The 23,490-nt window shown below is 40.3% G+C and overlaps 1 protein-coding gene across 1 annotated transcript in view; it reads left to right on the top strand.

Moving 5' to 3' along the window:
• ELL (elongation factor for RNA polymerase II) overlaps positions 1–23,490 on the top strand; it is a gene marked incomplete in the record, with an annotated part of 317,829 nt that overhangs the window by 254,050 nt on the left and 40,289 nt on the right. Inside the window, 1 exon segment of the mRNA XM_053702960.1 lies at positions 15,864–15,963. Coding sequence (XP_053558935.1) covers positions 15,864–15,963 — 100 coding nt within the window.

Below are 23,490 nucleotides of genomic sequence, written 5' to 3'. Positions count from 1 at the left end.
CAGCATGCTAATAATTTCATCTGTGATGCCATTTTTGATATTATTAGAGTTGATGTTAGATTTATGTCTCTGGCTATCTTAGCCAGAAGAGCTTTATGGCTTAAGACTTGGAATGCTGATATGGCTTCTAAATCAACTCTACTTTCCATTTCTTTCCAGGGAAACAAATTATTTGGTTCTCAGTTGGATTCTATTATTTCAACTGTTACTGGTGGGAAAGGAACTTTTTTACCACAGGATAAAAAATCTAAAGGTAAAAACAGGGCTAACAATCGTTTTCGTTCCTTTCGTTTCAACAAAGAACAAAAGCCTGATCCTTCGTCCTCAGGAGCAGTTTCAGTTTGGAAACCATCTCCAGTCTGGAATAAATCCAAGCCTGCTAGAAAGGCAAAGCCTGCTTCTAAGTTCACATGAAGGTACGGCCCTCATTCCAGTTCAGCTGGTAGGGGGCAGGTTACGTTTTTTCAAAGAAATTTGGATCAAATCTGTTCACAATCTTTGGATTCAGAACATTGTTTCAGAAGGGTACAGAATTGGTTTCAAGATGAGACCTCCTGCAAAGAGATTTTTTCTTTCCCATGTCCCAGTAAATCCAGTGAAAGCTCAAGCATTTCTGAATTGTGTTTCAGATCTAGAGTTGGCTGGAGTAATTATGCCAGTTCCAGTTCCGGAACAGGGGATGGGGTTTTATTCAAATCTCTTCATTGTACCAAAGAAGGAGAATTCCTTCAGACCAGTTCTGGATCTAAAATTATTGAATCGTTATGTAAGGATACCAACGTTCAAGATGGTAACTGTAAGGACTATATTGCCTTTTGTTCAGCAAGGGAATTATATGTCCACAATAGATTTACAGGATGCATATCTGCATATTCCGATTCATCCAGATCATTATCAGTTCCTGAGATTCTCTTTTCTAGACAAGCATTACCAATTTGTGGCTCTACCGTTTGGCCTTGCTACAGCTCCAAGAATTTTCACAAAGATTCTCGGTGCCCTTCTGTCTGTAATCAGAGAACAGGGTATTGTGGTATTTCCTTATTTGGACGATATCTTGGTACTTGCTCCGTCTTTACATTTAGCAGAGTCTCATACGAATCGACTTGTGTTGTTTCTTCAAGATCATGGTTGGAGGATCAATTTACCAAAAAGTTCTTTGATTCCTCAAACAAGGGTAACCTTTCTGGGTTTCCAGATAGATTCAGTGTCCATGACTCTGTCTTTAACAGACAAGAGACGTCTAAAATTGATTACAGCCTGTCGAAACCTTCAGTCACAATCATTCCCTTCGGTAGCCTTATGCATGGAAATTCTAGGTCTTATGACTGCTGCATCGGACGCGATCCCCTTTGCTCGTTTTCACATGCGACCTCTTCAGCTCTGTATGCTGAACCAATGGTGCAGGGATTACACGAAGATATCTCAATTAATATCTTTAAAACCGATTGTTCGACACTCTCTAACGTGGTGGACAAATCACCATCGTTTAATTCAGGGGGCTTCTTTTGTTCTTCCGACCTGGACTGTAATTTCAACAGATGCAAGTCTCACAGGTTGGGGAGCTGTGTGGGGATCTCTGACGGCACAAGGAGTTTGGGAATCTCAGGAGGTGAGATTACTAATCAATATTTTGGAACTCCGTGCAATTTTCAGAGCTCTTCAGTTTTGGCCTCTTCTGAAGAGAGAATCGTTCATTTGTTTTCAGACAGACAATGTCACAACTGTGGCATACATCAATCATCAAGGAGGGACTCACAGTCCTCTGGCTATGAAAGAAGTATCTCGAATTTTGGTTTGGGCGGAATCCAGCTCCTGTCTAATCTCTGCGGTTCATATCCCAGGTGTAGACAATTGGGAAGCGGATTATCTCAGTCGCCAAACGTTGCATCCGGGCGAATGGTCTCTTCACCCAGAGGTATTTCTTCAGATTGTTCAATTGTGGGGGCTCCCAGAGATAGATCTGATGGCCTCTCATCTAAACAAGAAACTTCCCAGGTATCTGTCCAGATCCCGGGATCCTCAGGCGGAGGCAGTGGATGCATTATCACTTCCTTGGAAGTATCATCCTGCCTATATCTTTCCGCCTCTAGTTCTTCTTCCAAGAGTAATCTCCAAGATTCTGAGGGAATGCTCGTTTGTTCTGCTATTAGCTCCGGCATGGCCTCACAGGTTTTGGTATGCGGATCTTGTCCGGATGGCATCTTGCCAGCCATGGACTCTTCCGTTAAGACCAGACCTTCTGTCACAAGGTCCTTTTTTCCATCCGGATCTGAAATCCTTAAATTTAAAGGTATGGAGATTGAACGCTTGATTCTTGGTCATAGAGGTTTCTCTGACTCCGTGATTAATACTATGTTACAGGCTCGTAAATCTGTATCTCGAGAGATATATTATAGAGTCTGGAAGACTTATATTTCATGGTGTCTTTCTCATCATTTTTCTTGGCATTCTTTTAGAATACCGAGAATTTTACAATTTCTTCAGGATGGTTTGGATAAGGGTTTGTCCGCAAGTTCTTTGAAAGGACAAATCTCTGCTCTTTCTGTTCTTTTTCACAGAAAGATTGCTATTCTTCCTGATATTCATTGTTTTGTACAAGCTTTGGTACGTATAAAACCTGTCATTAAGTCAATTTCTCCTCCTTGGAGTTTGAATTTGGTTCTGGGAGCTCTTCAAGCTCCTCCGTTTGAACCTATGCATTCATTGGACATTAAATTACTTTCTTGGAAAGTTTTGTTCCTTTTGGCCATCTCTTCTGCTAGAAGAGTTTCTGAATTATCTGCTCTTTCGTGTGAGTCTCCTTTTCTGATTTTTCATCAGGATAAGGCGGTGTTGCGAACTTCTTTTGAATTTTTACCTAAAGTTGTGAATTCCAACAACATTAGTAGAGAAATTGTGGTTCCTTCATTATGTCCTAATCCTAAGAATTCTAAGGAGAAATCATTGCATTCTTTGGATGTTGTTAGAGCTTTGAAATATTATGTTGAAGCTACGAAATCTTTCCGTAAGACTTCTAGTCTATTTGTTATCTTTTCCGGTTCTAGGAAAGGCCAGAAAGCTTCTGCCATTTCTTTGGCATCTTGGTTGAAATCTTTAATTCATCTTGCCTATGTTGAGTCGGGTAAAACTCCGCCTCAAAGAATTACAGCTCATTCTACTAGGTCAGTATCTACTTCCTGGGCGTTTAGGAATGAAGCTTCGGTTGACCAGATCTGCAAAGCAGCAACTTGGTCTTCTTTGCATACTTTTACTAAATTCTACCATTTTGATGTATTTTCTTCTTCTGAAGCAGTTTTTGGTAGAAAAGTTCTTCAGGCAGCGGTTTCAGTTTGAATCTTCTGCTTATGTTTTTTGTTAAACTTTATTTTGGGTGTGGATTATTTTCAGCAGGAATTGGCTGTCTTTATTTTATCCCTCCCTCTCTAGTGACTCTTGTGTGGAAAGATCCACATCTTGGGTAGTCATTATCCCATACGTCACTAGCTCATGGACTCTTGTTAATTACATGAAAGAAAACATAATTTATGTAAGAACTTACCTGATAAATTCATTTCTTTCATATTAACAAGAGTCCATGAGGCCCACCCTTTTTTGTGGTGGTTATGATTTTTTTGTATAAAGCACAATTATTCCAATTCCTTATTTTATATGCTTCGCACTTTTTCTTATCACCCCACTTCTTGGCTATTCGTTAAACTGATTTGTGGGTGTGGTGAGGGGTGTATTTATAGGCATTTTAAGGTTTGGGAAACTTTGCCCCTCCTGGTAGGAATGTATATCCCATACGTCACTAGCTCATGGACTCTTGTTAATATGAAAGAAATGAATTTATCAGGTAAGTTCTTACATAAATTATGTTTTCTGTACACTACAGTCACCACGGCACCCTATAGTTTCTCCTTTTTCTCCTAACTGTCGGTCGAATGACTGGGGGGCGGAGCCAGAGGGGGAGCTATATGGACAGCTTTTGCTGTGCTCTTTGCCATTTCCTGTTGGAAGAGAATATTCCCACAAGTAAGGATGAAGCCGTGGACCGGACACACCGTAGGAGAAAGAAATTTATCAGGTAAGCATAAATTCTGTTTTGCCTTGATTCAGGATGTTCGATATTCCTTATTTCAGACAGTCAGTTTCATTATTTGGGATAATGCATATGAATAATCAATTTTTCTTACCTTAAAATTTGACGTTTTTTTCCTGTGGGCTGTTGGGCTCTCGGGGGCTGAAAATGCTTCATTTTATTGCGTCATTTTTGGCGTGGACTTTTTTGGCGCAAAAATTTTCTTTGTCATTTCCGGCGTCATACTTGTCGCCGGAAGTTGCGTAATTTTTTTGACGTTTTTGCACCAAAAATGTCGGCGTCACCGGATGTGGCGTCATTTTTGGCGCCAAAAGCATTTAGGCGCCAAGTAATGTGGGCGTCTTTTTTGGTGCTAAAAAATATGGGCGTCATTATTGTCTCCACATTATTTAAGTCTCATTATTTATTTGCTTCTGGTTGCTAGAAGCTTGTTCATTGGCATTTTCTTCTGTTATGTGTGATCAGTCCACGGGTCATCATTACTTCTGGGATATAACTCCTCCCCAACAGGAAATGCAAGAGGATTCACCCAGCAGAGCTGCATATAGCTCCTCCCCTCTACGTCAGTCCCAGTCATTCTCTTGCACCCAACGACTAGATAGGATGTGTGAGAGGACTATGGTGATTATACTTAGTTTTTATGACTTCAATCAAAAGTTTGTTATTTTACAATAGCACCGGAGCGTGTTATTACTTCTCTGGCAGAGTTTGAGGAAGAATCTGCCAGAGTTTTTTTACTATGATTTTAACCGGAGTAGTTAAGATCATATTGCTGTTCTCGGCCATCTGAGGGAGGTAAAGGCTTCAGATCAGGGGACAGCGGGCAGATGAATCTGCATTGAGGTATGTAGCAGTTTTTATTTTCTGAATGGAATTGATGAGAAAATCCTGCCATACCGTTAAAATGACATGTATGTATACACTTCAGTATTCTGGGGATGGTATTTCACCGGAACTACTCTGCTAAAGGTCACTAATACTTTAATAACTATTTATCATGTTAAACGTTTTTGCTGGAATGTAGAATCGTTTACATTGCTGAGGTACTGTGTGAATAGATATTTGGGCATTATTTTCCACTTGGCAGTTTTTTGCTTGTAATTGTGACAGTTTCGTTTCTCTTCACTGCTGTGTGGGAGAGGGAGGGGCCGTTTTTGGCGCTCTTTACTACGCATCAAAAAATTCCAGTCAGTCATTTTTATTTTTCCTGCATGATCCGGTTCATCTCTGACAGATCTCAGGGGTCTTCAAACTTCTTTGAAGGGAGGTAACTTCTCTCAGCAGAGCTGTGAGAATTCTTATAGTGACTGTGCATAAAAACGTTGCTTTGTACTTTTTATGTCAAATTTAATTATTGTTATTTTACTAATGGGAACAAACCTTTGCTAAGAGTTGTGTTGTTTTAAAGTTTGATGCTATAACTGCTTTTCAGTTCATTATTTCAACTGTTATTTAATCGTTTAGTACCTCTTTGAGGCACAGTATTTTTTTGCTAAAAAATATTATAACCAAGTTGTAAGTTTTTTGCTAGTGTGTTAAACATGTCTGACTCAGAGGAAGATATCTGTGTCATTTGTTCCAATGCCAAGGTGGAGCCCAATAGAAATTTATGTACTAACTGTATTGATGCTACTTTAAATAAAAGTCAATCTGTACAATGTGAACAAATTTCACCAAACAGCGAGGGGAGAGTTATGCCGACTAACTCGCCTCACGCGGCAGTACCTGCATCTCCCGCCCGGGAGGTGCGTGATATTATGGCGCCTAGTACATCTGGGCGGCCATTACAGATAACATTACAAGATATGGCTACTGTTATGACTGAAGTTTTGTCTAAATTACCAGAACTAAGAGGCAAGCGTGATCACTCTGGGGTGAGAACAGAGTGCGCTGACAATGCTAGGGCCATGTCTGATACTGCGTCACAGCTCGCAGAGCATGAGGACGGAGAGCTTCATTCTGTGGGTGACGGTTCTGATCCAAACAAATTGGACTCAGATATTTCAAATTTTAAATTTAAATTGGAGAACCTCCGTGTATTACTAGGGGAGGTCTTAGCAGCTCTTAACGATTGTAACACCGTTGCAATACCAGAGAAACTGTGTAGGTTGGATAAATACTTTGCGGTACCGGCGAGTACTGACGTTTTTCCTATACCTAAGAGACTAACTGAAATTGTTACTAAGGAGTGGGATAGACCCGGTGTGCCGTTCTCACCCCCTCCAATATTTAGAAAGATGTTCCCAATAGACGCCACCACTAGGGACTTATGGCAGACGGTCCCCAAGGTGGAGGGAGCAGTTTCTACTTTAGCTAAGCGTACCACTATCCCGGTGGAGGATAGCTGTGCTTTTTCAGATCCAATGGATAAAAAGTTAGAGGGTTACCTTAAGAAAATGTTTGTTCAACAAGGTTTTATATTACAACCCCTTGCATGTATCGCGCCGATTACGGCTGCGGCAGCATTTTGGATTGAGTCGCTGGAAGAGAACCTTAGTTCATCTACGCTAGACGACATTACGGACAGGCTTAGAGTCCTTAAACTAGCTAATTCTTTCATTTCGGAGGCCGTAGTACATTTAACTAAACTTACGGCTAAGAACTCAGGATTCGCCATACAGGCACGTAGGGCGCTGTGGCTAAAATCCTGGTCAGCTGATGTGACTTCTAAGTCCAAATTACTTAATATACCTTTCAAGGGGCAGTCTTTATTTGGGCCCGGTTTGAAAGAAATTATCGCTGACATTACAGGTGGTAAGGGCCACGCCCTACCTCAAGACAAAGCCAAAGCTAAGGCTAGACAGTCTAATTTTCGTCCCTTTCGGAATTTCAAAACAGGAGCAGCATCAACCTCCACTGCACCAAAACAGGAAGGAGCTGTTGCTCGTTACAGGCAAGGCTGGAAGCCTAACCAGTCCTGGAACAAGAGCAAGCAGGCCAGGAAACCTGCTGCTGCCCCAAAGACAGCATGAACCGAGAGCCCCCAATCCGGGACCGGATCTAGTGGGGGGCAGACTCTCTCTCTTTGCCCAGGCCTGGGCAAGAGATGTTCAGGATCCCTGGGCTCTAGAGATCATATCTCAGGGATACCTTCTAGACTTCAAATTATCTCCCCCAAGAGGGAGATTTCATCTGTCAAGGTTGTCAACAAACCAGATAAAGAAAGAAGCGTTTCTACGCTGCGTACAAGATCTGTTATTAATGGGAGTGATCCATCCGGTTCCGCGGTCGGAACAAGGACAAGGGTTCTACTCAAACCTGTTTGTGGTTCCCAAAAAAGAGGGAACTTTCAGGCCAATCTTAGATTTAAAGATTCTAAACAAATTCCTAAGAGTTCCATCGTTCAAAATGGAAACTATTCGGACAATCTTACCCATGATCCAAGAGGGTCAGTACATGACCACAGTGGACTTAAAGGATGCTTACCTTCACATACCGATCCACAAAGATCATCACCGGTATCTAAGGTTTGCCTTCTTAGACAGGCACTACCAGTTTGTAGCCCTTCCATTCGGACTGGCTACGGCTCCAAGAATCTTCACAAAGGTTCTGGGTGCCCTTCTAGCGGTACTAAGACCGCGAGGGATTTCGGTAGCTCCGTACCTAGACGACATTCTAATACAAGCTTCAAGCTTTCAAACTGCCAAGTCTCATACAGAGTTAGTTCTGGCATTTCTAAGGTCGCATGGATGGAAAGTGAACGAAAAGAAGAGTTCTCTTTTTCCTCTCACAAGAGTTCCATTCTTGGGGACTCTTATAGATTCTGTAGAAATGAAGATTTACCTGACAGAAGACAGGTTAACAAAGCTTCAAAATGCATGCCGCGTCCTTCATTCCATTCAACACCCGTCAGTAGCTCAATGCATGGAGGTGATCGGCTTAATGGTAGCGGCAATGGACATAGTACCTTTTGCACGCCTACACCTCAGACCGCTGCAATTATGCATGCTAAGTCAGTGGAATGGGGATTACTCAGATTTGTCCCCTACTCTGAATCTGAATCAAGATACCAGAAATTCTCTTCTATGGTGGCTTTATCGGCCACACCTGTCCAGGGGGATGCCATTCAGCAGGCCAGACTGGACAATTGTAACAACAGACGCCAGCCTACTAGGTTGGGGCGCTGTCTGGAATTCTCTGAAGGCTCAGGGACTATGGAATCAGGAGGAGAGTCTCCTTCCAATAAACATTCTGGAATTGAGAGCAGTTCTCAATGCCCTTCTGGCTTGGCCCCAGTTAACAACTCGGGGGTTCATCAGGTTTCAGTCGGACAACATCACGACTGTAGCTTACATCAACCATCAGGGAGGGACAAGAAGCTCCCTAGCAATGATGGAAGTATCAAAGATAATTCGCTGGGCAGAGTCTCACTCTTGCCACCTGTCAGCAATCCACATCCCGGGAGTGGAGAACTGGGAGGCGGATTTCTTGAGTCGCCAGACTTTTCATCCGGGGGAGTGGGAACTTCATCCGGAGGTCTTTGCCCAAATACTTCGACGTTGGGGCAAACCAGAGATAGATCTCATGGCGTCTCGCCAGAACGCCAAACTTCCTCGCTACGGGTCCAGATCCAGGGATCCGGGAGCAGTTCTGATAGATGCTTTGACAGCACCTTGGAACTTCAGGATGGCTTATGTGTTTCCACCCTTCCCGCTGCTTCCTCGATTGATTGCCAAAATCAAACAGGAGAGAGCATCAGTAATTCTAATAGCACCTGCATGGCCACGCAGGACTTGGTATGCAGATCTGGTGGACATGTCATCCTGTCCGCCTTGGTCTCTACCTCTAAGACAGGACCTTCTGATACAGGGTCCATTCAAACATCAAAATCTAACTTCTCTGAAGCTGACTGCTTGGAAATTGAACGCTTGATTTTATCAAAACGTGGTTTTTCTGAGTCGGTTATTGATACCCTGATTCAGGCTAGGAAGCCTGTTACCAGAAGGATTTACCATAAAATATGGCGGAAATACCTATACTGGTGCGAATCCAAAGGTTACTCCTGGAGTAAGGTTAGGATCGCTAGGATATTGTCTTTTCTACAAGAAGGTTTAGAAAAGGGTTTATCAGCTAGTTCATTAAAGGGACAGATTTCAGCTCTGTCCATCTTGTTACACAGACGTCTGTCAGAAAATCCAGACGTCCAGTCCTTTTGTCAGGCTTTAGCTAGGATCAAGCCTGTATTTAAAGCTGTTGCTCCACCATGGAGTTTAAACTTAGTTCTTAACGTTTTACAGGGTGTTCCGTTTGAACCCCTTCATTCCATTGATATAAAAATGTTATCTTGGAAAGTTCTGTTTTTAATGGCTATTTCCTCGGCTCGAAGAGTCTCTGAGTTATCAGCCTTACATTGTGATTCCCCTTATCTGATTTTTCACTCAGACAAGGTAGTTCTGCGTACTAAACCTGGGTTCTTACCTAAGGTAGTCACTAACAGGAACATCAATCAAGAGATTGTTGTCCCATCCTTGTGTCCAAATCCTTCTTCAAAGAAGGAACGTCTTCTACACAATCTGGATGTAGTTCGTGCCCTCAAGTTCTACTTGCAGGCAACTAAAGATTTTCGCCAAACTTCTTCCTTGTTTGTCGTTTACTCTGGACAGAGGAGAGGTCAAAAAGCTTCTGCTACCTCTCTCTCTTTTTGGCTTCGTAGCATAATACGTTTAGCCTATGAGACTGCTGGACAGCAGCCTCCTGAAAGAATTACAGCTCACTCCACTAGAGCTGTGGCTTCCACTTGGGCCTTTAAGAATGAGGCCTCTGTTGAACAGATTTGCAAGGCTGCAACTTGGTCTTCGCTTCATACTTTTTCCAAATTTTACAAATTTGACACTTTTGCTTCTTCGGAGGCTATTTTTGGGAGAAAGGTTCTTCAGGCAGTGGTTCCTTCTATATAATGAGCCTGCCTATCCCTCCCGTCATCCGTGTACTTTTGCTTTGGTATTGGTATCCCAGAAGTAATGATGACCCGTGGACTGATCACACATAACAGAAGAAAACATAATTTATGCTTACCTGATAAATTCCTTTCTTCTGTTGTGTGATCAGTCCACGGCCCGCCCTGTTTTAAGGCAGGTAAATATCTTTTAAATTATACTCCAGTCACCACTTCACCCTTGGTTACTCCTTTCTCGTTGATTCTTGGTCGAATGACTGGGACTGACGTAGAGGGGAGGAGCTATATGCAGCTCTGCTGGGTGAATCCTCTTGCATTTCCTGTTGGGGAGGAGTTATATCCCAGAAGTAATGATGACCCGTGGACTGATCACACAACAGAAGAAAGGAATTTATCAGGTAAGCATAAATTATGTTTTTTCCCATTCCTAAAACTGTCATTTAAGGAATTTGATCAATTTTGCTTTATATGTTGTTTTTTCTATTACATATTGCAAGATGTCTCAGATTGACCCTGAATCAGAAGCTACTTTTGGAAAATCGCTGCCTGATGCTGGATCTACCAAAGTTAAGTGTATTTGTTGTAAACTTGTGGTAACTGTTCCTCCGGCTGTTGTTTGTGATGAATGTCATGACAAACTTGCTAATGCAGATAATATTTCCTTTAGTAATGTTCCATTACCTGTTGCTGTTCCATCTACATCTAATACTCAGGGTGTTCCTGTTAACATAAGAGATTTTGTTTCTAAATCTATTAGGAAGGCTATGTCTGTTATTCCTCCTTCCAGTAAGCGTAAAAGGTCTTTTAAAACTTCTCATTTTCCAGATGAATTTTTAAATGAACATCATCATTCTGATTCTGTTTCTGATAATGATTTTTCTGGTTCAGAGGATTCTGTTTCAGAGATTAATACTGATAAATCTTCATATTTATTTAAAATGGAATTTATTCGTTCTTTACTTAAAGAAGTCTTAATTGCATTAGAAATAGAGGAATCTGGTCCTCTTGATACTAAATCTAAATGTTTAAATACGGTTTTTAAACCTCCTGTAGTTATTCCGGAGGTTTTTCCCGTCCCTGATGCTATTTCTGAAGTAATTTCCAGGGAATGGAATAATCTGGGTAATTCATTTACTCCTTCTAAACGGTTTAAGAAATTATATCCTGTGCCATCTGACAGATTAGAGTTTTGGGACAAAATCCCTAAGGTTGATGGGGCTATCTCTACTCTTGCTAAACGTACTACTATTCCTACGGCAGATAGTACTTCCTTTAAGGATCCTTTAGATAGGAAGATTGAATCCTTTCTAAGAAAAACTTACTTATGTTCAGGTAATCTTCTTAGACCTGCTATATCTTTGGCGGATGTTGCTGCAGCTTCAACTTTCTGGTTGGAGGCTTTAGCTCAACAAGTAACAGATCATAATACTCATAGCATTGTTAAACTTCTTCAACATGCTAATAACTTTATTTGTGATGCCATCTTTGATATCATTAGGGTTGATGTCAGGTATATGTCTTTAGCTATTTTAGCTAGAAGAGCTTTATGGCTTAAAACTTGGAATGCTGATATGTCTTCTAAGTCAACTCTGCTTTCCCTTTCTTTCCAAGGTAATAAATTGGTTCACAGTTGGATTCTATTATTTCAACTGTTACTGTGGGGAAAGGAACTTATTTACCGCAGGATAAAAAATCTAAAGGTAAATATAGGGCTGCTAATCTTTTTCGTTCCTTTCGTCACAATAAGGAACAAAAGCCTGATCCTTCCCCCTACAGGAACGGTTTCAGTTTGGAAACCATCTCCAATCTGGAATAAATACAAGCCTTTTAGAAAGCCAAAGCCAGCTCCCAAGTCCACATGAAGGTGCGGCCCTCATTCCAGCCCATCTGGTAGGGGGCAGATTACGATTTTTCAAAGAAATTTGGATCAATTCGATTCACAATCTTTGGATTCAGAACATTGTTTCACAATAGGCTTCAAGATAAGGCCTCCTGCAAGAAGATTTTTTCTTTCTCGTGTTCCAATAAATCCAGTGAAGGCTCAAGCGTTTCTGAAATGTGTTTCAGATCTAGAGTTGGCTGGAGTAATTGTGCCAGTTCCAGTTCTGGAACAGGGTCTGGGGTTTTACTCAAATCTATTCATTGTACCAAAGAAGGATTCCTTCAGACCAGTTCTGGATTTAAAAATATTGAATCGTTATGTAAGAATACCAACATTCAAAATGGTAACTATAAGGACTATTCTGCCTTTTGTTCAGCAAGGGCATTATATGTCCACAATAGATTTACAAGATGCATATCTGCATATTCCAATTCATCCAGATCACTATCGGTTTCTGAGATTCTCTTTTCTAGACAAGCATTACCAGTTTGTGGCTCTGCCGTTTGGCCTAGCAACAGCTCCAAGGATTTTTACAAAGGTTCTCGGTGCCCTACTATCTGTAATCAGAGAACAGGGTATTGTGGTATTTCCTTATTTGGACGATATCTTGGTACTTGCTCAGTCTTCACATTTAGCAGAATCTCATACGAATCGACTTGTATCGGGTCTCCGAGAACATGGTTGGAGGATCAATTTACCAAAGAGTTTGTTGATTCCTCAGACAAGGATAACCTTTTTAGGTTTCCAGATAGATTCAGTGTCCATGACTCTGTCGTTGACGGACAAGAGACATTGAAATTGGTTTCAGCTTGTCGAAACCTTCAGTCTCAATCATTCCCTTCGGTAGCCTTATGCATGGAAATTCTAGGTCTTATGACTGCTGCATCGGACGCGATCCCCTTTGCTCGTTTTCACAAGCGACCTCTTCAACTCTGTATGCTGAACCAGTGGTGCAGGGATTATACAAAGATATCACAATATCTTTAAAACCGAATGTACGACACTCTCTGACGTGGTGGACAGACCACCATCGTTTAGTTCAGGGGGCTTCTTTTGTTCTTCCGACCTGGACTGTGATCTCAACAGATGCAAGTCTGACAGGTTGGGGAGTGGTATGGGGGTCTCTGACAGCGCAGGGGGTTTGGGAATCTCAGGAGGCGAGATTACCAATCAACATTTTGGAACTCCGTGCGATTTTCAGAGCTCTTCAGTCCTGGCCTCTTCTAAAGAGAGAGTCGTTCATTTGTTTTCAGACTGACAATGTCACAACCGTGGCATATGTCAATCATCAAGGAGGGACTCACAGTCCTCTGGCTATGAAAGAAGTATCTCGAATACTTGTTTGGGCGGAATCCAGCTCCTGTCTAATTTCTGCGGTTCACATCCCAGGTATAGACAATTGGGAAGCGGATTATCTCAGTGGCCAAACATTACATCCGGGCGAATGGTCTCTTCACCCAGAGGTATTTCTTCAGATTGTTCAAATCTGGGGACTTCCAGAAATAGATCTGATGGCTTCTCATCTAAACAAGAAGCTTCCCAGGTATCTGTCCAGATCAGGGATCCTCAGGCGGAAGCAGTGGATGCATTGTCACTTCCTTGGAAGTATCATCCTGCCTATATCTTTCCGCCTCTAGTTCTTCTTCCAAGAGTGATTTCCAAGATTCTAAAGGAGCGTTCGTTTGTCCTGCTGGTGGCTCTAGCATGGCCTCACAGGTTTCGGTATGCGGATCTTGTTCAGATGGCTACTTGCCAACCGTGGACTCTTCCGTTAAGACCTTCTATCGCAAGGTCCTTTTTTCCATCAGGATCTCAAATCCTTAAATTTGAAGGTATGGAGATTGAACGCTTGATTCTCAGTCATAGAGGTTTCTCTGACTCCGTAATTAATACTATGTTACAGGCTCGTAAATCTGTGTCTAGGAAGATATATTATCGAGTCTGGAAGACTTACATTTCTTGGTGTTCTTCTCATCATTTTTCTTGGCATTCTTTTAGAATTCCTAGAATTTTACAGTTTCTTCAGGATGGTTTGGATAAAGGTTTGTCTGCAAGTTCCTTGAAAGGACAAATCTCTGCTCTTTCTGTTCTTTTTCACAGAAAGATTGCTAATCTTCCTGATATTCATTGTTTTGTACCAGCTTTGGTTCGTATAAAGCCTGTCATTAAGTCAATTTCTCCTCCTTGGAGTTTGAATTTGGTTCTGGGGGCTCTTCAAGCTCCTCCGTTTGAACCTATGCATTCGCTGGATATTAAATTACTTTCTTGGAAAGTTTTGTTTCTTTTGGCCATCTCTTCTGCTAGAAGAGTTTCTGAATTATCTGCTCTTTCTTGTGAGTCTCCTTTTCTGATTTGTCATCAGTATAAGGCGGTTTTGCGAACTTCATTTAAATTTTTACCTAAGGTTGTGAATTCTAACAACATTAGTAGAGAAATTGTGGTTCCTTCATTGTGTCCTAATCCTAAGAACTCTAAGGAAAGATTGTTGCATTCTTTGGATGTAGTTAGAGCTTTGAAATATTATGTTGAAGCTACTAAGGATTTCCGAAAGACTTCTAGTCTATTTGTTATCTTTTCTGGTTCTAGGAAAGGTCAGAAGGCCTCTGCCATTTCTTTGGCGTCTTGGTTAAAGTCTTTGATTCATCATGCTTATGTTGAGTCGGGTAGAACTCCGCCTCAGAGGATTACAGCTCATTCGACTAGGTCAGTTTCTACTTCCTGGGCATTTAGGAATGAAGCTTCGGTTGATCAGATTTGCAAAGCAGCAACTTGGTCTTCTTTGCATACTTTTACTAAATTCTACCATTTTGATGTGTTTTCTTCTTCTGAAGCAGTCTTTGGTAGAAAAGTACTTCAGGCAGCTGTTTCAGTTTGATTCTTCTGCTTATAATTTCAGTTTTTTTTCATTATAAGATTTAAACTTTTGTTTGGGGTGTGGATTATTTTTCAGCGGAATTGGCTGTCTTTATTTTATCTCTCCCTCTCTCTAGTGACTCTTGCGTGGAAGATCCACATCTTGGGTATTCATTATCCCATACATCACTAGCTCATGGACTCTTGCTAATTACATGAAAGAAAACATAATTTATGTAAGAATTTACCTGAAATTCATTTCTTTCATATTAGCAAGAGTCCATGAGGCCCTCCCTTTTTGTGGTGGTTATGATTTTTTTGTATAAAGCACAATTTTTCCAATTCCTTATTTTTTATGCTTTCGCACTTTTTTCTTATCACCCCACTTCTTGGCTATTCGTTAAACTGATTTGTGGGTGTGGTGAGGGGTGTATTTATAGGCATTTTGAGATTTGGGAAACTTTGCCCCTCCTGGTAGGAATGTATATCCCATACGTCACTAGCTCATGGACTCTTGCTAATATGAAAGAAATGAATTTATCAGGTAAGTTCTTACATAAATTATGTTTTTTAGCTTTTATAATCAACATTTTGTGACATTCCCTGCCCAATAATCGTTGCAGGTATATATTAAATGATGACCTTACACATAAAATGTCAGACACATAATCATACCATTCTTACCAAAAAATATGATCCTGCGTTATTTTGCACATTGTTGGTGTCTATTTCATAATTTCATGTGCCCTCCTTTTTAAATATTTTTTTTCCCGACAAATTTCAAAAGTTACTTAAATTTGCCGACCCCCTGTATCATGTGACAGCCATCGCCCAATCACAGACTCATACGTACACACTGTGGACTGCAGATACTCAGTAGGAGCTGGTGTGTATATAAAAAGACTGTGCACAATTTGGTAATGGAAGTAAATTAAGTCTCTTAAACCTGTATGCTCTGTCTGAATCATGACAGTTTAATTCTGACTTTAGTGTCCCTTTAAGAGTTTTTCTTTTTCATAAGACATTTTCTAGTTTGCATAGCTTGGGCTCTTCACTTATTTATATTCTTCTTGTCATCCAGTAAGTTGTATAAATGTTCCTCTGCTTAAAGTTACTGAACTGTTGCTAATGTACCAAGTGTTTCCTTACAGGAAGCTGAGTCTCTCACAGAATCCAGGAGTTGCTTCTGGAGATGTTGCTCCTCTGAGCCCCTCCAAAGACAATGTGAATTCCTCTTCCCCTTTCCCTCAGGTATGTATGAAATTGTATCCTTCACAATACTTTAATAAAACCATGCTCAATAATGCTGTACTTTATTTCCATACTCTAGCTCCCTGCAGCTCCAGGTTATGTCCTCTTGCTCCTGCCACATGCATAAGTTCATTTGATAGTTCAACACTGTGTTTTTGTTCTCTGGCTATGATGAATGTTGGTGCAAGTACATCACAGCCCTTATCTAGAACATTCTAAAGTTAAAATGAACTCCTCCAGGAGCCATGAAGGGTTGCTTTGTTTGTAAAGCTACATTTTGTATGTAAACAGTGTCTGATAGAAGAAAATACTAGTTTTAGTTTATAGGGCTCCCTTAACCTTCAAATGAGGAAAATCTAGATTGATTTTCTTTCTGAATAACCATAAAAACTCTACGTCCTGATTTATTTAATGAAGAGCCAGTAGATAGAGGAACCGTTCATTTTGTGAATTAAAGCATCCTTGTACCTAGCACAATGTAGCAGATTATGTTCAACATAACCCCAAATTATCTTCTAAAGAGAGTAATTTAAACCCTCTCTGGTTTCTTTAACAAAGCAGCTATGTTCCTTATATACATTTTATCTGCTTTAAACGGCAAGTCAGAGATGAACAGTGACCTGAAACCCAAACTTTTTGCTTCATGATTCAGAGCATATAATTCTTAAACAACTTTTCCAATTTACTTCTGTTATTTAATTTGCTCAGTTTTTTTAGTATTCTTTGATGAAAAGCATACCTAGGTAGCCTTAGTAGCTTGGAGCTATAGGTCGATTGGTGGCGGCACATATATGCCTCTATGCAGCAGAATTAAATTAATTTACAAAAAAGTAGTCACTAAATAGATTAACTATAAGTATTTGATATAAGCATGTGTGGTCAGTAGGTAACGAAGAAAGGAGGTGTGGTCCCTACTGTTGCTGCATACGCACTTGCTAGCGCAGCTGTCAGAGCTAGATTATTTAGCTAGGCTTGTGAGCTGAGGCATAGAAAGGAGCGCACATAGTTTAGTAGAAACCTGCCCACCCTTCAGCTAATGCAGCTGTGTTTTTCTGTGCTAGCAGATTTAACTAGGCAGTGAGGGAGAGTTCATATGTGTGTGGTCTGGGACCCCAAAATACAGACAGAAAGATTAATTTTCGGGCCCCAATGACTACCAGGCGTCTGGGAATATTGAGCACTGCTTTAAGCCATACGGACCTCTGTCACATGAGCAGTTTGTGCGTTTTGGTTGTTTCTGTACAAAATGTAATAGGTGACGATGAGTTTCCCTGTGCAGAATCATACTGAATATAGTGAAGCCAGATAGCCAGGAAGCGTTGAATCTTTGTTGGATGTGCCTAGCATTATGTTTTTAGCTGGCTTTCATAAAGAAATGTAACATAGTGCAAAGTTGGTCTCCCTAACTGCTAAACATTTTGTTTCTTGATTTTTAATCCAAAGGGACACTAATTTCCATATAGTTATTAATGCTTATTATGCGTTTGCCAGACAATTCATTGCTCTGTGTCCCTTATCAGACAACACATAACCTTTGAAGTGGTTAAATATACCGGTGACTTCAGAAATGTGTAGCTTATGAAGCAATTTAGTTTTATGTATTTGGCAAACTATGGAGGTTACACTGCCTAGTATAGTACCTCTTCAAAGATCTTAACTTCTTTTCATCTCTTTTTGTTCTGTTCTTTTTCTTTTTACTCCTCAATGTCTGGAGTGGCTTATATTTATGAAATCACTATTTTATCTGCCAAATGTCTTAGCCGTTTCCATCAGACGATTTGCTATCGACAACAATTTCATATTTGAATAACTGGTTTCTAAGTGATCAAGCACTGTATGTGAAGATACCCTTTTTGTAAACCTTTTCATTCTTAGCCTTTTAATAGGCAGGATATTTTATATGATGATTTAACTACAGCCCATCAATTTAGATAATGTGAAGAATACATTTCTTTCATGTAATTAGCAAGAGTCCATGAGCTAGTGACGTATGGGATATACCCTCCTACCAGGAGGGGCAAAGTTTCCCAAACCTCAAAATGCCTACAAATACATCCCTCACCACACCCACAAATCAGTTTTACAAACTTTGCCTCCCGTGGAGGTGGAGAAGTAAGTTTGTGCTAGATTCTACGTTGATATGCGCTCCGCAGCAGGTTGGAGCCCGGTTTTCCTCTCAGCGTGCAGTGAATGTCAGAGGGATGTGAGGAGAGTATTGCCTATTTGAATTCAATGATCTCCTTCTACGGGGTCTATTTCATAGGTTCTCTGTTATCGGTCGTAGAGATTCATCTCTTACCTCCCTTTTCAGATCGACGATATACTCATATATACCATTACCTCTACTGATTCTCGTTTCAGTACTGGTTTGGCTTTCTACTACATGTAAATGAGTGTCCTGGGGTAAGTAAGTCTTATTTTCTGTGACACTCTAAGCTATGGTTGGGCACTTTTATATAAAAGTTCTAAATATATGTATTCAAACATTTATTTGCCTTGACTCGGGATGTTCAACGTTCCTTATTTCAGACAGTCAGTTTCATATTTGGGATAATGCATATGAATCAATCAATTTTTTCTTACCTTAAAATTTGACTTTTTTCCCTGTGGGCTGTTAGGCTCGCGGGGGCTGAAAATGCTTCATTTTATTGCGTCATTCTTGGCGCTGACTTTTTTGGCGCAAAAACTTTTTTTCTGTTTCCGGCGTCGTACGTGTCGCCGGAAGTTGCGTCATTTTTGACGGTTTTTTTTGCGCCAAAAGTGTCGGCGTTCCGGATGTGGCGTCATTTTTGGCCTTAAAAGCATTTAAGGCCTCCTGCAAAGAGATTTTTTCTTTCCCGTGTCCCAGTAAATCCAGCGAAGGCTCGAGCATTTCTGAAATGTGTTTCAGATCTAGAGTTGGCTGGAGTAATTATGCCAGTTCCAGTTCTGGAACAGGGGCTGGGGTTTTATTCAAATCTCTTCATTGTACCAAAGAAGGAGAATTCCTTCAGACCAGTTCTGGATCTAAAAATATTGAATAGTTATGTAAGGATACCAACATTCAAAATGGTAACTATAAGGACTATCCTGCCTTTTGTTCAGCAAGGGCATTATATGTCCACAATAGATTTACAGGATGCATATCTGCATATTCCGATTCATCCAGATCACTATCAGTTTCTGAGATTCTCTTTCCTAGACAAGCATTACCAGTTTGTGGCTCTGCCGTTTGGCCTAGCAACAGCTCCAAGAATTTTTACAAAGGTTCTCGGTGCCCTTCTATCTGTAATCAGAGAACAGGGTATTGTGGTATTTCCTTATTTGGACGATATCTTGGTACTTGCTCAGTCTTCATATTTAGCAGAATCTCATACGAATCGACTTGTGTTGTTTCTTCAAGATCATGGTTGGAGGATCAATTTACCAAAAAGTTCATTGATTCCTCAGACAAGGGTAACCTTTTTAGGTTTCCAGATAGATTCAGTGTCCATGACTCTGTCTCTGATAGACAAGAGACGTCTAAAATTGATCTCAGCTTGTCGAAACCTTCAGTCACAATCATTCCCTTCGGTAGCCTTATGCATGGAAATTCTAGGTCTTATGACTGCTGCATCGGACGCGATCCCCTTTGCTCGTTTTCACATGCAACCTCTTCAGCTCTGTATGCTGGACCAGTGGTGCAGGGATTACACAAAGATATCTCAATTAATATCTTTAAAACCGATTGTACGACACTCTCTGACGTGGTGGACAGATCACCATCGTTTAGTTCGGGGGGCTTCTTTTGTTCTTCCGACCTGGACTGTAATTTCAACAGATGCAAGTCTGACAGGTTGGGGAGCTGTTTGGGGGTCTCTGACAGCACAAGGGGTTTGGGAATCTCAGGAGGTGAGATTACCGATCAATATTTTGGAACTTTTCAGAGCTCTTCAGTCATGGCCTCTTCTAAAGAGAGAATCGTTCATTTGTTTTCAGACAGACAATGTCACAACTGTGGCATACATCAATAATCAAGGAGGGACTCAGTCCTCTGGCTATGAAAGAAGTATCTCGAATACTGGTATGGGCTGAATCCAGCTCCTGCCTAATTTCTGCGGTTCATATCCCAGGTATAGACAATTGGGAAGCGGATTATCTCAGTCGCCAAACGTTACATTCGGGCGAATGGTCTCTTCACCCAGAGGTATTTCTTCAGATTATTCAAATGTGGGGACTTCCAGAAATAGATCTGATGGCTTCTCATCTAAACAAGAAACTTCCCAGGTATCTGTCCAGATCCAGGGATCCTCAGGCGGAAGCAGTGGATGCATTGTCACTTCCTTGGAAGTATCATCCTGCCTATATCTTTCCGCCTCTAGTTCTTCTTCCAAGAGTAATCTCCAAAATTCTGAAGGAATGCTCGTTTGTTCTGCTGGTGGCTCCAGCATGGCCTCACAGGTTTTGGTATGCGGATCTTGTCCGGATGGCCTCTTGCCAACCGTGGACTCTTCCGGTAAGACCAGACCTTCTGTCGCAAGGTCCTTTTTTCCATCAGGATCTCAAATCCTTAAATTTAAAGGTATGGAGATTGAACGCTTGATTCTTAGTCAAAGAGGTTTCTCTGACTCTGTGATTAGTACTATGTTACAGGCTCATAAATCTGTATCTAGGAAGATATATTATCGAGTTTGGAAGACTTACATTTCTTGGTGTCTTTCTCATCATTTTTCCTGGCATTCTTTTAGAATTCCGAGAATTTTACAGTTTCTTCAGGATGGTTTGGATAAAGGTTTGTCTGCAAGTTCCTTGAAAGGACAAATCTCTGCTCTTTCTGTTTTTCACAGAAAGATTGCTAATCTTCCTGATATTCATTGTTTTGTACAAGCTTTGGTTCGTATAAAGCCTGTCATTAAGTCAATTTCTCCTCCTTGGAGTTTGAATTTGGTTCTGGGGGCTCTTCAAGCCCCTCCGTTTGAACCTATGCATTCATTGGACATTAAATTACTTTCTTGGAAAGTTTTGTTTCTTTTGGCCATCTCTTCTGCTAGAAGAGTTTCTGAATTATCTGCTCTTTCTTGTGAGTCTCCTTTTCTGATTTTTCATCAGGATAAGGCGGTGTTGCGAACTTCTTTTTAATTTTTACCTAAGGTTGTGAATTCTAACAACATTAGTAGAGAAATTGTGGTTCCTTCATTGTGTCCTAATCCTAAGAATTCTAAGGAGAGATCATTGCATTCTTTGGATGTAGTTAGAGCTTTGAAATATTATGTTGAAGCTACTAAGAATTTCCGAAAGACTTCTAGTCTATTTGTTATCTTTTCCGGTTCTAGGAAAGGTCAGAAGGCTTCTGCCATTTCTTTGGCATCTTGGTTGAAATCTTTAATTCATCATGCTTATGTCAAGTCGGGTAAAACTCTGCCTCAAAGGATTACAGCTCATTCTACTAGGTCAGTTTCTACTTCCTGGGCGTTTAGGAATGAAGCTTCGGTTGATCAGATTTGCAAAGCAGCAACTTGGTCTTCTTTGCATACTTTTACTAAATTCTACCATTTTGATGTGTTTTCTTCTTCTGAAGCAGTTTTTGGTAGAAAAGTACTTCAGGCAGCTGTTTCAGTTTGATTCTTCTGCTTATAATTTCAGTTTTTTTCATTATAAGATTTAAACTTTATTTTGGGTGTGGATTTTTTTCAGCGGAATTGGCTGTCTTTATTTTATCCCTCCCTCTCTAGTGACTCTTGCGTGGAAGATCCACATCTTGGGTAGTCATTATCCCATACGTCACTAGCTCATGGACTCTTGCTAATTACATGAAAGAAAACATAATTTATGTAAGAACTTACCTGATAAATTCATTTCTTTCATATTAGCAAGAGTCCATGAGGCCCGCCCTTTTTTGTGGTGGTTATGATTTTTTTGTATAAAGCACAATTATTCCAATTCCTTATTTTTTATGCTTTCATACTTTTTTTTTATCACCCCACTTCTTGGCTATTCGTTAAACTGATTTGTGGGTGTGGTGAGGGGTGTATTTGTAGGCATTTTGAGGTTTGGGAAACTTTGCCCCTCCTGGTAGGAGTGTATATCCCATACGTCACTAGCTCATGGACTCTTGCTAATATGAAAAATTAATTTATCAGGTAAGTTCTTACATAAATTATGTTTTTATTGTGTCTGCGTACACTAAACCCTAGCTTGTCTTGTTCTGTAGCCATTTTAGATTTAGTAATGCCGAGGGTATTCAAAATGGTTTTCTACACCATCTCTGCTTTGATGGGTGTGTTTTTTTTTTTTTTTGTTGTTGTTTAAACGTTTTGCTGCATTATTTGAAAAGGCCTGTAGATGTCTTAAATATGGAAGTGGTTAATGCCTCCAACATGCAACATTATGGTAATTACATTTTCTGAACTAACAAATATCGTAAAATTTCCTGGATCCCCTTGTTTAATAACGTTAACATGCGGTGTATTTTTGTACCAAATGTTGGGCCTTGCTATTTAAGGTGACGGTCTTAGCGGGCATTCTTCTCCAACTAATAAAGTACTACAATCCAAGGTGTAACCTAAGGTCCTTAATACCTTGCAATGACTGTAGTATTACGTTACATTAGTGTTAGTCTGCTGTAATTGTTTTTAAGTACACCACTTGCTTTATTTGGAGGAGCCTACCCAGACTAGTTACTGGAGTAGACGAGGCTAGTTGCTGTCATTTTGCAGTTATTTGTCACCTCTGCCGAGGCCTCTTGAGGAAAAATAATTACAGGTACAAATTCCCAAATTCAGACTTTTTCTATTTAGATTTAAAAAAACAAAAAAACAAAAAAAAACCCTTTTATGACTTTTCCCACCTGTAAGTCACAATCTTCTGTGTCTTTGGTTTGATTTTTTTTTTTTTTTTGCTCTAACATGCAAATAATAGTCTATATTTAAATCAACAACTATTAGCTTTCTGATTACAGTACTGTACTATATGTTTAATGATACTATGTATTTAAAAGTATTATAAATGATATAAAACTACCTTTAGCTGTATTATGACGTAACTACTGCCTAAATGACATAAGATATTGTAATTTACATGTTGTCCCATCCTCTTTCCAAACTGTCCCAATTTACAGATGTATCTATTTCTTAATCCAAACCTTTTCCGGTTGCAGTTTGGATAAAGGGTTCTGTACCTGTAGGAGGATCAAAGGGACAGTCAACAACAGAATTGTTGTTGTTTAAAAAGAAAGATAATGCCTTTATTACCCATTCCTCAGTTTTGCATAACCAACACTGTTATAGAAATATACTTTTCACCTTTGTGATTACCTTGTATCTAAGCCTCTGCAGACTGCCCCCTTATTTCAGTTCTTTTGACAGACTTGCATTTTAGCCAATCAGTGCTCACTCCAGGGTAACTTCACATGCATGAGCTCAATGTTATCTATATGAAACACATGAACTAATGCCCTCTAGTGGTCAAAATGCTTTCAGATTAGAGGCAGTCTTCAAGGTCTAAGAAATTAGCATATGAACCTCCTAGATTTAGTGTTCAACTAAGATTACCAAGAGAACAAAGCAAAAT

This window comes from Bombina bombina, chromosome 2 (assembly GCF_027579735.1).
Source record: "Bombina bombina isolate aBomBom1 chromosome 2, aBomBom1.pri, whole genome shotgun sequence".
Lineage (NCBI taxonomy): Eukaryota > Metazoa > Chordata > Amphibia > Anura > Bombinatoridae > Bombina > Bombina bombina.
The sequence above is the reverse complement of the archived record's forward strand: the minus strand, read 5'-3'. Positions and strand labels throughout refer to the sequence as shown.